Source organism: Giraffa tippelskirchi, chromosome X (assembly GCF_054371585.1).
Source record: "Giraffa tippelskirchi isolate mGirTip1 chromosome X, T2T-mGirTip1v1.2.pri, whole genome shotgun sequence".
In the NCBI taxonomy this organism is placed as follows: Eukaryota; Metazoa; Chordata; class Mammalia; order Artiodactyla; family Giraffidae; genus Giraffa; species Giraffa tippelskirchi.
The window spans coordinates 135515890-135530790 of NC_137289.1; the positions used below are offsets into that span (position 1 = coordinate 135515890).

At 35.5% G+C, this 14901-nt stretch overlaps 1 protein-coding gene across 7 annotated transcripts in view; it reads right to left on the reverse strand.

The window, feature by feature from the left end:
- Positions 1-5665: 5665 nt before the first annotated feature.
- Positions 5666-14901, reverse strand: part of MBTPS2 (membrane bound transcription factor peptidase, site 2) — a 47046-nt gene continuing 37810 nt past the window's right edge. For 3 of the 7 annotated variants that reach the window (XM_081565955.1, XM_081565954.1, XM_081565956.1), the window contains 4 exons: positions 13784-13878; positions 13230-13425; positions 9886-9961; positions 5666-8757 (listed from right to left, as the gene is read on the reverse strand). In XM_081565955.1, coding sequence (XP_081422081.1) covers positions 8535-8757; positions 9886-9961; positions 13230-13425; positions 13784-13878 — 590 coding nt within the window. In that variant the 3' untranslated portion in view covers positions 5666-8534. Of the gene's footprint in view, positions 8758-9885; positions 9962-10519; positions 10582-13229; positions 13426-13783; positions 13879-14901 lie in introns of all 7 variants that reach the window. The other 4 variants (XR_014075870.1, XR_014075871.1, XM_081565953.1 and 1 more) reach the window with 4 other exon arrangements.

Sequence of the window (14901 nt, forward strand, 5' to 3'; positions counted from 1 at the left end):
TCTAAAATCTGGCAAGTTAAAAAACCAACTACAACAATCTTAGAAGTATTTTAAATGGGGGAAAAAAGCACACTTAACCAAGTTCTTTTAAAAGGATCATTTATTATGAATAGAAAAAGCTCAATTTTTGTAAGATATAAAACACAAATTCATAGTATCCTAACCTCTTATTTTCCTGATTTTAAATTATGATTAAAATTAATGCACATATATGAACAAGTAATCAAGAAATGCAGTATTCCATACTTAATCATTATATAACTAAAACAGATAAAGATAAGATACCTACTTTAAAATCAGGACATTTATTTCAAAGACAGATTTTGTTTTTAACCTTTAAAGACTAATACTTAAAACTCCACAGAAAGAGGAATTAAAGTTAGAAAATTTAAGAAGCAAAAATAAAAAAAAAAATTAATTAAGAATGTGATGAAAACAGTACCTTTAGATAATGATATATATTAAGAATAATCTCCAGACTGCTAATCTATACTGTTTAGAAATGAGAAACACTATTTCAATAGAAGTGAAAACTTATCTTAAGGAAAATTAATTATTGAAGTACTTTATCAATTAAAACATGAAATATACTCTCAGTTCCGTATTACTGAATTGAGAAAAAAAATAATAAATAGTTGCCTCCTATATAAATAAAAATTATTTATCAAATGAGAGATAATTTCACTTATTATATCTATTCTTTCTAAAAGATATAAATTTATGCCTTTTCTTGGCTGGTATGAAAAATCCAAGACTAAACCATCTCCTTTGAGATGACTGGTTAATCATTTGGAGATAGCAAATCACAAAGTTACATGCCTACTTTGCACCAACATCAAAATACACTGCATGTAGATCAACAATGTGAATGCTTGAAAAATTAAATCATAAAATTATTGCAAGAAAACATTTATGAATATTTATAAAATCTTGAGAAGACTTTCAAAACACATCATCAAAAGTGGAAAGCATAAGGCAAAGATCGACAGACTATAATAGGTGAAAACATAACAATAAGCATTATATTTAAATGATGTTTTAATATATTCACATGTAACAAATCAAATGGTAGAGCTGAGCTTATGAGGAAAAGCAGTAAGAAGACAATAATCACCTCCATGCAAAATGGGAAAAGGATGGGGATAAATAAAAAGAATACAATGGCCAATAAATATATTTAAAACAGTTTAACCTTTTTTACAATCAAAGAAATGTGAATTAAAATGAGATGCCATTTTTCCTTACTCAATTAACACAAAAGAATGTAAATGCAACGAGGCAATATGTACATATAAAACTTTGTTCAAGATTGCAATTTTTGTTTTCAGTATTATCTTGAAAATTTCTGGAATTATCCAAAATCACAGATATACAGAAAGTTTTAGTTATAAGGATATTCCTCACAGATTTGTTTATAATATCACAAAATTGGAAATAATAGGGGTTGCTGATTGATTTATGGCATATTTAACACTGGAATATTATATACCCATTAAAACAACACCAGAATATTAATAATATTGAAAAATGCTTGTAATACATTTTCAAGTTTAAAAAGCAGTTTACCAATTACAATATATGTTGTTTTTTTTCAAGAAATTTACTTTCATTTAACATATTTTCTATAATGAACTTACATTTCTTTTCTAGTAAGAAATAGTCTATAAAGGCCCCCAAGTTACATTATCTATTGCCTTCTGTTCTAATTCTATATTCCCAAAGTAAACCCCTAATTACCAACCTCTTTTTCCCAGGTATTTCCATAACAGAAAAGGGGATAGCCTGAACTGGTGAAGTGAATGTTCTGTACATTGCTAAGTGCTACCTCCCACTGTAGATTTCTGGTGACACATAAGGCCTAGGAAGAAAATTAGAAGCCATTAAAGGATGGAAACAAAGTGGCTGAAAGAGAAGAAAGAATGCTAGGAATAAAGTATGAAATTGAAGGACCTGTAAAAGAAGTCAAGATACGGTCCAATACATTTGCAAACCCTTTGTGAAAATGTGAGTCTTCAATGATGAAAAGCAATAAGAAGGTGATAATCACTGCAGGGAAATATGGGCAAAGGATGTGGATAAAAATTTCTAGAGAACAACAGACATTTAAAAAAGAAGTTTACAAATCACTGTGAAAGGAATGATACTCCAATTAAAAAATAAAAAAAAGCAGCTTGGCATCTTTTCTAACCAAAAAGTGCAAATTAACTTGTTAAAAAAAAGCTTATTTTGAAATGTAATATCCCAGATTTTGTACAGCTTTATATTATCTGATTTAGTCCTCAAAGTGTATTCTATTCCGAATTCTCTCTTGTATTGGTCCATCATAGTGCTTTCTTTTGAGTTAAGACAGTTTGGGTAAGACCAGATTTATATGTCCGTGTTACTATTATCATATGAATATACCCATGAACACAGGTTATTTTAAATAGTTTTAGTGAACAAAATCCTTAGTTAACATCTTCAATATGATGTTAGGTTCATTTTGATTGGGGGAAGAAATGTTTAAAAGGGTCAAGTCCTGAGGATATACTCTGGACAACCAGAGCTAGCTCGAAGGCACTGGAAACCAAAATGGCAGATCAAAAGGAGGCAAGATCTAATGCCAGTGTGGACTGAGATATGAGGGCAAATTTATGTAATAATTCTGCATTCTGAAAGTAGTTTATGTACATAGCAGTAACTTGAACATGTTAGGCACCATATGCAGAACTTTATGTAAACTGTTTTATTTAATATCTTATAAAGAAAATACTATTACATCTGTTTTAAAGACAGTTCATTTTTTTTTTTTTTTAAACATTTTTTTAAAGTATTTATTTATTTGGCTACACCAGGTCTTAGTTGCAGCATGTGGGATCCATTTCCCTGACGAGGGATTGAACCTGGGCCCCCTGCATTAGGAGCACAGAGTCTTAGCCACTGGGCCACCAGGGGAGTTCCCAAGACAGTTCATTTTATACAGAAAAATAAATCTGGATTTCCTACCTCAAACAATATATTCTAGAAATTTAAGATGACATTGTGAAAGTACAACTCTAAAGCATAGAGAAGAAAATACAGGATATTGCTATGACTTTGGGACAGGACAGAACTTTGTAAGTAAGACTCACAAAATACAAACAATGAATCAAGAAATTAATAGACTTTACATCAAACTAAAAATCCTTGTTCAACACAGATGGGTGATAGACTAGGAAAAATTATTTGCAACATCTGAAATGGACAAGAGTTGCTATCTAGAGCATGGGTTATTCTGTAAATAGCAAATATTTTAGGTTTTTAGGGCCATATGGTCTCTTTTGTACCTGTTCAACTCTGTTGTTATAGCATGAAAGCAGCCATAGAGAATACAAAACTGAAAGAATACAGCTGTCTTTCAATAGAAACTTATTTATAAAAATAGCTGGTGAGCAGGATTTGGCTTTCAAGCTGTAGTCTGTCAGTCCCTAATGTAGACTGTGTAAAAAATTCCTATGGATCAATAAGAGAAATTTAGGATGCTCGATGGAAAACTGAAGGAAGGATAACAATAAGCAATTAGCAGAATGAAAAGTCCAAATGGCTAAGCAAATATAGATGTGCAACATTATTAATAAAATGAGAAATGCAAATTTAAGGGAAATGCCATTTTGCATCAAGGGATTTGACAGAGCATGGAAGTCAGATAATTCAGGAGGAGGTGAGGATGTAGGTAAACAAGAAAGCCTCACACCTTGCCAATGAATGCGTGTCAGTTACAGAGAGCCATTAAGTGCTAAGTGAAATTATTGTATTTCCATACCTCAAATAAAGGAGAGCTCTTTGATAAAGGGCAGCAGGTAACGTTTTAACAACACACACATTATCTTTATTTCACTATGGATCCAAGGACACCAACATAGACTGGCACTAGTCTACAGACCAGCTGTTATAAACTACTTTCTACCAATGTGTTTTATTTATTTTTTTAGTTGCACTGCATGGCTTGCAGGGTCTTAGTTCCCAGATCCAGGGATTGAACCCGGGCCATGGAAGTCAAAGTGCCAAGTCCTAACCACTGGACTGCCAGGAATCTATTAATGTCTTTTAGACATGAAGAAAATCTTAATATTCTTAGCATCTAATTCCTTTACAGTTTAGAGTTTCATATCTTTAAGAGGAGGACTGGCTTCCTGATGCCTGATTAATGGAATGTAAAATTCACAAGAAGTTAAGATAAAGTGAGGGACTTCCCTGGTGGTCCAGTGGCTAAGACTCCATGCTCCCAAAGCAGGGCTCAGGTTCTAACCCTGGTTGGGGAACTAGATCACACATGCCAGCAAAGTCAAATCTAAAAAAAAAAGGTAACATAAAGTGAGATTCAATCTTATAGGATGGAGAGCCAATTACAAGGTTATACTCTTAGATACTTCAGGGTTTTCCCGCCTCTACAGTGTAAAGAGCACTTCAGTACAAAAGTCTGAGAAACACTCAGATAATAAGAAGGGACATTTATTGAATATCCATTGATCTTTAGCTAAATAAAATTAAGATATAAGGGTATTTTTTTTCTTTCTGTAATGGGAAATCAAACTACACAATATAACCTGGTTGGTAATTAGAACTGTAACTTCCTTTAGCTATTTTTTCTACCTCCACCCTGAATATAACCTATTGTAGCATTAGGTTCTGAAATAAGAGGCCTTCCCCTCATTGAATTCATTTGCCACGGTCTGATAAAATATACAATGGATTATTCAAATTAGTATGGCTTAAACAGCAAGAGTAGCTTGCATATGTGCTGATTTTAAAAGGCTTACTGTTTCAATAAGCATATCCACATGCTTTACCTTAAAAATAAATTTGTTACCTAACTCTATTCCAATGGTGAAAATCATTCCCAGAATTCACATAGCTGTGAAATAGTTTTTTTTTTCTTCCTGTCTTTTATCACACGTTCAAGTACTTAAAAAGTTAGATTATACTAAAGCATATGTATAGTATTATTTGATGAGTTATTAAAAGAAAATTAGTCTACATTGAATTGTACGCTTTAAACAGCTGAACTTTATGGTGTTTAATTATATCTCAGTAAAGCTGATAGATAATCAATCATCTAGTCTTGTGGCTCTTCACTGTAGCATAATGGGATCAGAGGCAAAGAGGAGAAGTGAAACGAGGGCTGACCAATCAGGAAGTGGGTTAAAACCCCAGGCTATTTTATTTGGCCCTTAGTAACCAGACAATGAGAGGAAGAGAGGGAAGGGGGGGCAGAGAGAGAGAGTGTGTGTGTGTGTGTATTTGTCTGGGAGGTCGGCTCTGTGGACATGGTAGGAAGCACCAGGGCAAAAAGTGAAGAAGAACCAAATATCATAGTTAAAACACTTCTTTTCATGAATTCTTAAAATATAGCCTAACTTAGAGAAGACTTCTGTCAGACAGTAATGAAACATGATAGTCTTCTTTCCTCATCCATGAATAAGCCATTTCGAAAACAGTAGTGAGAGCACAGGGATTTCACGTTAAAAAGACTTCGTTCTGTGGTCTGTCAACAACTTTCATATATGATTGCTTAAGTGAAAACTGAGGCTGCGTTTAGAATCAAGAATTTTAAAACATCTAAGATTGTACTGTATGTGAAAGGAACAATTTGGACAGAAAAGAATACAAATTAAAAAAAAAGACAACACATAGATGATAAAACATAGAATGCTGGTACACATTTATTTTTATTGCTAAACATTGAATGCCAGCAACTATGGTATCTTCAAGTTAAACTCAGCTGTAAGACTTATAGAAAAAAATACCTGTGTACCACTAGTATGTGGACATTCAATAAATACCACAGGACAAACTGATGACTAAGAGCCACGTATCCATGAAGCCCGTGTTTAAACAATTTACCATTAGAACAGATGACCTATAAGAGCAGTTATCAAAAGGTCAAGTTTAACTGAATGTCTTTTCAAACAGAGATGCTGAAAAGAATATATACATTCTTTACAGGTTTTAAGTGATTAAAAACAACCCTCAAAAATGTAAACAATGCAGAGTAGGAACACTGAAAATACAGTTTTACTGTTGAACAAGTGACAACACAACACTTTCTTCAAATCCTTAAAATAATTCATTTTTAAATAGCTCTAAAGAAACCAAAATGAACTATATTCATAAAGATGATAATCTACCAGGGACACAAAGATCTTCCAAGCTATTTTTTTATGTTAACATATATTTACATGAAATATTCAATAACACTTTTTACAGCTTGCTTAAATAGAAACATGCTTTTCTAATCCATAAATAACACTAAACATCATTCATTCAACCAAATTTATTAAGTAGCTTTGATGTCTCATGCACTGTGCCAGGAATAGAAAGATGAGTATGACACGGTCCTTGCTCTAGAAGGACCCACAATGAGGCTGAAGAGACAACATATAACATTTCCTTTCTTACACAATGAGGCTATTTCTGTAAAAACAGGACTGATCTGCTCAATATCCTAATAGACTGTTCCCAAATTCTGACCCGATGGAGCAGAAGACCAAGGTGTTTAAAAGCCATAAGAAAATGATGTGCTTGATTTTTCTTTTCCATCCAGACAAAGGAGTTTATAGGTAAGATTTCATCTATTAAATTTTCTCATTTAAAAAAAAAAATGATCTGCATGTATATAGCAATTCCATTACTAAACTGCTTAGTTCATGTAATCAAATCAATAATATAAGTATTTCATGGTAGTCCCCAAGCTTTATTACCTGAATAGGTCTGTGCATTACTCTGCTAACATACTTTAATCCTGAAAGACTGTCTGCTTGAGAATAGAACAAATGCTTTTTCCCTAGGATAAACCAATAATTTGTACAGTTTTTTAAGTAGTGGCAATACAGGTCATTTAAAAAATGTTAAAATTATATTCAATATACAATTTCTCTTCAAGAAGGCAGGCAGATTTATAACACAATCTAAAGTTTCCTTAAAAATGATTAAAAAGTTTTAGTGCCTAAGAGCAACTCAGAAATCTGAAAGAGGTGAACCCCATGAATATCTCACTTAGTGAAAAAGTTGGGTACATGACTATTGATGTTTTTGAGTATATGAGAGCACAGGTTTTTCATCAAAGAAACAGCATGCTCATATAGTTTTAATACCAATAGTTTCACACTGGCCCATTGACTTCCTAGATCTTCCAGGGCTGCATCACCAATCTGAAAGATCTCAAACTAGGCAGGGCTCTTTCGGGCTCAAGAGTCAGTTGGCAGGCTCCAGAAAATCCACATTTATTCTCACGTGTAGCCATTCTCACTCTACTATCAAGTCTTTTGTGGACCCACAGAGGTAGCTTAGGGGAAAGGCAGTAAGGAAGAACTATGTATTCAATTCCCCAACACAGAGAAACATGGAAGACACTGGTGAGGAGAGAGTATGCTCCACGGCTTAGAGGAATTGCTTCTTGAAGACAGGGGCCTAAGAGCTAGGTCCAAGGTAGCCCCAGCAGCACAAGAGAAAATGTCTATTCTGGAACGGTTCCAAGCTTTGAAGCTCGTAGAGAAAGGTGATCAGGACTGCAGAAGGTTCTGTGATCTGTCTTGTGATCTGCCGCAAGAGCCAGCTGGCTCAGTTTTGAGGTTCACCCCTAACTGTTTCAAGCTCACGTGCTGAAGTGAAGGTAGGAGATACTTCCTACAGCTCATTCTGAATGTCAAGGCTGCTGCTGCTTTATGAAGGTATGGGGGCATATTATCAAAGAGGCAACTCTTGGGTGGCAAAACATGTCTCATGATATTATAGAGTCTACTTCCGAGGTGTTCATTTACTGGGATCATTTAACAAAGATGTTTCCTTTTGTGTCGGCAGTTTCTTTCATAGAATTTTATTAATTGTAATCAGACCTCAGTTGTCAAGAGTACAAAACAATGTGTGTGTTAGTTGCTCAGTCATGTCTGACTCATTGCCCGCCAGGCTCCTCTGTCCGTGGGATTTCCCAGGCAAGAATACTGGAGTGGGTGGCCATTCCCTTCTCCAGGAGATCTTCCTGACCTGGGGATTGAACCCAGGTCTCCAGCATTGCAGGCGAATTCTTTAACGTCTGAGCCACCAACATACCACTGAATTTTAAAATACTTTTCCAACAAGATTAAAGACAAGAAATATAGACCAAGAAAATGCTCACCTTCCCACTTGCCCAAAGTCTGGTCTTCAAATCTGGATTAATGATGCTTTTTCAGGAAGTTTTTTCTCAATTAATCCTACCAAATTCTGTTTTCCTTTACAGTATTTCAATACAGTATGGAGCCACACAAAAATGATTTAACATGAATTTGCACTTGTTTCAATTGTTCCACAAGCATCTGAAGTTTGTAGGTTCAGTCTGTAAAACTAGAATGTAATCAGGGAGTATGTCTTTCATTTCTTCTGTTTCTCCCCCGTCCCAGAGTTTGGATATGCTGAATAAAGAACTTAAAGTTGTTGGCTAAAATGCAATTTTAAGGAAACATTTTTTATTTCATACCAAGTAAGGTTTTCAGTATTATATATTGTAACTCAGAGATTCTATCAGATGAGTCCAAATATTACCGTGCTGTAACCATCCAGAGGCCCAGGGTCACATTGGCAGCCAAAAGGACACTGCCACCAAGCAAGATGAAAAATCCTATCAGATCTTTGACATCATTGTCTCCAATCACTGAGGTAAGAGTAGCATCTAGGAAAGAGTTTAAAATCCACTGTCCGTCCAAAGCAAAGCAGGGCACTGCATTAACAATTGCCAGAGCTCCCGAGAGGGAAATCAGGTACCTGGTTGCAATCAGTTAAGGAGCCTACTGCGAGGTCTGCATGCAAAACCATTTCTGGGAGTCAGAAGCGCATATTTTATGAGGAGTGGATTTGAGATTACAGGTGACTTCTCTTCTTTTTTAAAATCTCTGCCCACCAGTAAATGCCATTGCTTCTTAGATCTCTATTTAAAACAAATGATTTCTTTATTTCAAAGTTCAAAAAACTTGACCAAAAAATGAAGGCCAATCACCTGTAAACTAAGGCAGTCTGTAATGAATTCCTTGAAAGACTTTCTCTTTAATGATACAAGAGAAGGGAATGTGGAAAGAATAAGAAATGAGGGAAGATTCCTCTTCGATCCTTACAAAGTATAGCTTATATTAGATTTATAAAGATTTTAGTCCCTTAAACTCTATTTTACTATCATCTATAAGGTCATAGTGTAAATATCTCTGAGATAAAGCTGCAGTCTACGAGGTACAATTTTGACTGTATCCATTTTTCAGTAACTCATTTGTTAACTAATATTTGCTCATTTACTTTCTGTCTCTGTTTTTTTTGCAAATCATTAGGGAAAGAAATTAAAGATTTAAAAGTGACCCTATTAAAAGTGACTCTATTTAAAAATAGAGAATCTTTTCAAACTGTTTGAATATATTCAAATTCTATATAATAACCAATTAAAAATCTCTTTATATGCAAACATAATATGCTAAAGAATACATGAGATTCTGTGGAGTGTATTTCAGTAGTGGAAATCAGTTTGATACCCCTTAAGCATCCCTCCATTTGGTCAAAGTCAACAGGCTCAGGAGGGGGTGGAACACATCATCTCATTTAGTAGCTGACGACTTCATCCTTTATAAACATACTCAAAGGTTTTAGACCTCTAAACTTCAACTCTCAATTTGTCTACTAGGTTCTTTCCGTTCCACACCTTAACCTTTCTCTCTTCCCAGTCAATCTCTCTTCTTTGACTTCTTCCTTCCTAGGTACAATCTGATCTTTCTCAACTTTAAAGTCCATTTTTTTGTCTTAGCAGTAGATTGACACTTGTAAGGTCTGTTCAAGCTCTCTAGTCAAGGTAAAACTGATCAAGTTCCAAGTAGCACACTTTTAAAATATCTTTCACACCAGAAAGGATACTTGACAAATGTCTCCACAACCACAGGCAGATCTATGCTTAGAAACTTGAAACGTGGGATAAAACTGGTGATGCTCACTAAAAAAGAAAAATAAGAAATAATTAATATTTTTTATACAGATAAGCAACAGAATAATGAATTTTACTATGTGGGTAAAGACTGGACTAGTCTATTAAACTGATTTGAGAAAGCCCTACCCAAACATATGCAGACAGGCTCGATGGCCCAACTATAAAAGTAAATCAACAATTCTAGAACATCTAATAAAAAGAGTGGGATACAGAAATTCATGTCTCAATGTATATTTATATTGTGAGGTGAGACTAAAATAAAAACTGATTATATACCAACTATGACTACCAAATACAGAGAATGACTTTACACTAGAATTTATATCAAAAGAGTCCTTATCTTTTCAAAGAGGTATAACTTTAAAATCATGTTCACTCTAACTATTATGCAACTTAAACTTTTTTGGTCTCAGTGTTTTCTTCATTGCTAAAACAAGGATTAATACTAGGGGATTTTTAAGATTTCCTTCACTTTGTGGGTTCCATTATTCTGTTTTCGTTAAAACACTTAAAAACTATGTTATAATTAAATAGAATTCATAGCACACATTTCTTGAAAATTACCTTGAAGAGGGTTATTTCTACATTTGCTGAGGATGTATATAATATCTGTACTCCAGAGACACCTAGTGTCAAAACAATAAATAAGAAGAATGACCCAAGCTGTATCTTAGGATATGACTACAGAGCAATGAGAGAGCCTTTTAAAGAGTAACATAAAACCCACATGTCCATCAATTGATGAATACAGAAAAAGTAATATATCCATACAATGGAATATTACTTCACCATAAAGGAATGATGCACCAACACATACTACTACATGGATGAACCTTGAAAACATTATGCTAAGTGAAAGAAGCCAATCACAAAAATATTCTATTTATATGAAATGTGTGGAAACAGGCAAATTTACAGAAACAGAAAGTAAATTAAGTGGTTGCCAAGGGATGGGGTGGGTGGGTGTAGAGAAGTAGAATAGGTTCCTAATGGGTATAGGCTTTTTTTGAGCGATGAAAAAATACTGGAACTAGATTGTGGTGATGGTTCCACAACTCTGAATATATTAAAAACTACTGAATTGTATACTTTAAAAGGGTAAATTATATGATATGTGAATTATATTTCAGTAAAAGTTATTAAAAAGGGAACATACAAAAATCTTATACAACAAAATAAGTTAGACTGTATGATCTTGTTCAGTTCAGTTGCTCAGTCGTGTCTGACTCTTTGCGACACTGTGGACTGCAGCACGCCAGGCTTCCCTGTCCATCACCAACTCCCGGAGCTTGCTCAAACTCGTATGTCCATCAAGTCGGTGATGCCATCCAACCATCTCATCCTCTGTCGTCCCCTTCTCCTCCTGCCTTCAATCTTTCCCAGAATCAGGGTCTTTTCAAATGTCAGTTCTTTGCATCAGGCGGCCATAGTATTGGAGCTTTAGCTTCAACATCAGTCCTTCCAATGAATATTCTGGACTGATTTCCCTTAGGATCGAATGGTTGGATCTCCTTGCAGTCCAAGGGACTCTCAAGAGTCTTCTCCAACACCACAGTTCAAAAGCATCAATTCTTTGGTGCTTAGCTTTCTTTATGGTCCAACTCTCACATGCATCCATGACCACTGGAAAAACCATACCTTTGACTATACGGATCTTTGTTGGCAAAGTGATGTCTCTGCGATGCTGTCTAGGCTTGTTATAGCTTTTCTTCCAAGGAGCAAGCGTCTTTTAATTTCATGGCTGCAGTCACCATCTGCAGTGATTTTGGAGCCCCCAAAAATAAAGTCTGTCACTGTTTGCATTGTTTCCCCATCTATTTGCATGAAGTCATGGGACTGGATGCCATGATCTTCGTTTTTGGAATGTTGCATTTTAAGCCAGTTTTTTCACTCTCCTCATTCACTTTCATCAAGAGGCTTTCTAGTTCCTCTTCCCTTTCTGCCATAAGGGTGGTATTATCTGCATATCTGAGGTTATTGATATTTCTCCCTGCAATCCTGATTCCAGCTTGTGCTTCATCTAGCCCAGCATTTCGCATGATGTTCTCTGCATAGAAGTTAAACAAGCAGGATGACAATATACAGCCTTGACATACTCCTTTCCCAATTTGGAACCAGTCCATTTTTCCATGCCCGGTTCTAACTGTTGTTTCCTGATCTGCATACAGGTTTCTCAGGAGGCAGGTAAGGTGATCTGGTATTCTTATCTCTTGAAGAATTTTCCACAGTTTGTTGCGATCTACATAGTCAAAGGCTTTGGTGTAGTCATTGAAGCAGATGTTTTTCTGGAACTCTCTTGCTTTTTCTATTATCCAACAGATGTTGGCAATTTAATCTCTGGTTCCTCTGCCTTTTCTAAATCCAGCTTGAATATCTGGAAGTTCTTGGTTCATGTGCTGTTGAAGCCTGGCTTGGAGAATTCTGAGCACTACTTTGCTAGCATGTGAGATGAGTGCAAATGTGCAGTAGTTTGAACATCCTTTGGCATTACCTTTCTTTGGGATTGGAATGAAAACTGACCTTTTCCAGTCATGTGGCCACTGCTGAGTTTTCCAAACTTGCTGGCATATTGAGTGCAGCACTTTCACAGCATCATCTTTTAGGATTTGAAATAGCTCAGCTGGAATTCCATCACTGCCACTAGCTTTGTTCATAGTGATTGTTCCTAAGGCCCACTTGACTTTGCACTCCAGGATGTCTGGCTCTAGATGAGTGATCACAGCATCGTGGTTATCTGGGTCATTAAGATCTTTTTTTGCATAGTTCTTCTGTATGATCTTGAGCCATATGCAAAAGCTATATATTTAATCCAATCATGTTGCCACTGTTAAAACAATTATGCTGGTCTGATTCTGAAATCATATTCATATAAAATTCATGTGTTATACACAAATTACTTTATCGTCATTATCACTATGATTACTGGCATTCTCTGGCATATGCTACTCTTGCTACTGTTTTGGGAGCTTGAAGAAATTTAATAAATGTTCAGAGAATATCTGAGAGATCATCTATGTGACTTGGACATAAATGGTAGTGAAGAAAATATATGTCTTTCTCCATAAGTAGACATGGGGTTCAGCTCCATCTTGCTTTATAAATTCAGATTATTTTCCTACTGCTTAAATTTCATTTAATGCTTAAGAACAAGTTAACAAGGTTTTGAAAAGTGATCAAACAAATGAAATTAATGCAAGGTGTGTACCGAGTCTCTACCAGTGAGAATACAGGCCATCACAGCGATGTTCTGATGGTTCACCACAATAAAACCCACCTGTGTAGTGAAGGTGCAGCGGATGTCCTACATATAACATATCAATTTGAGGTGGGTGTTTCACTTTTATTAAGCGCGTATGAGTTTCCAAAGAAGGTATTATACAGAAACTTGAACTGGAGCTTTTTTTACAGTCTTTATTGGTTCTACAAACTTGAGTGGCTTCAACTGCTTTTCGGGCAGGTAGACATGTATGCTAGGGACAGAACATCAATTAGTCAATACTAAAAATGATTCGTTAATAAGCAAAACACCAAGTTAAATTCTTTCAATATCTTTCATGTCACCTAACATATTAGGAATGGAGTTCAATAAAGGAAATGCCATTCATGTGTATCTACAATAAATTAGATTAAATTATCCTACTCTGGCCAAATAAGATATTATTATTATAAATGTTTTAAAGATTCTCAGATGAAATATGACATGTGAAATGTAGCGATCTCAATAAAATGGTATAAACCAAATGGGTAATGTTTTCAAGGATTCCATTTTAGTTCTACATGATTATATAATTATATGAGGCAATCAAGACTGTTTCAGGGACAACTTACCAAACGCTTATTAAAATTATTTCTATAGGAAAAGCAAACATCTGTAAGGCTGTGATTGTTACAGCATTCAGTCGAACCGTCTAGCCGTTTGTACGCTTAAAGAGAAATGGTTTATTAAAATCTGTTATTTAAAGAAGTACATAATGCACAGAAGTACATTTGTAATAAGAATTTTGCTTTCAAGACAAAAAGAATTAAGTAAAATGCATATGAACTCAGAAACAACTGTATAACTGACAGTTCAGAATGTTGGCTACTTGCTGCAGAGTTTGATTTTACATTACAAAAAGAGATACATCCAATTTGAATCAAGAAGCAGCAATGACCATAGCTTAGTTGTCTTCACATAAACTTACCCACTCATAAAGCTGGAGTTCCAGGGTCTCAGTAGGTTTTGCAGTAAATCCAGCTGGTCAAGCATAAATACTTAATGAGCTACTTTTAGATGACCTAATGTTGTTGATCCAGTATCACTATGGAACTCCCGCACTGTGGTGTAAGCAGAGTGAACGAGAGGATGCCTAAGAGACTTTCATCCTGAAGGACATCTCTATCATATCAAATATCTATTCCACCTCCAGGCTTATCTTCAGGTTTTCCCCACAGAACCAGGGCATTCCAATTTGACCACACAGGTGTGCACATATTTGCCTGCATACTAGTAACCCAGTTATTCTTGGAAGGCAATGGAAAAAGGGCAATTATTCCCATTAATCATTTACTTTTTCAAGTTCTTTGGTAGACTGCTTCACTGTATCTAGGGGAGAATAAGGAAGTTAAATCACTCATACAGCTGGGACAGAATTTTTTTTCCTATCCATTTATTTTGGAAGGTTTGCTGCATTCAGCACATCAAACTTGTAGAGCAAAACTGATGTGTGGCAGGAACCAATTAAGGGCTCCCCAGGTGGCTCAGTGGTAAAGAATCTGCCTGCAATGTAGGAGACGTGGGTTCGATCCCTGGGTGGGGATGATCCCCTGGAGAAGAAAATGGCAACCCACTTAAGTATTCTTGCCTGGAGAATCCCATGGACAGAGGAGCCTGGTGGGCTACAGTCCATGGGGTCACAAAGAGTCAGACATGACATAGCAACTAAACCACGAGGGCCAATTAAACT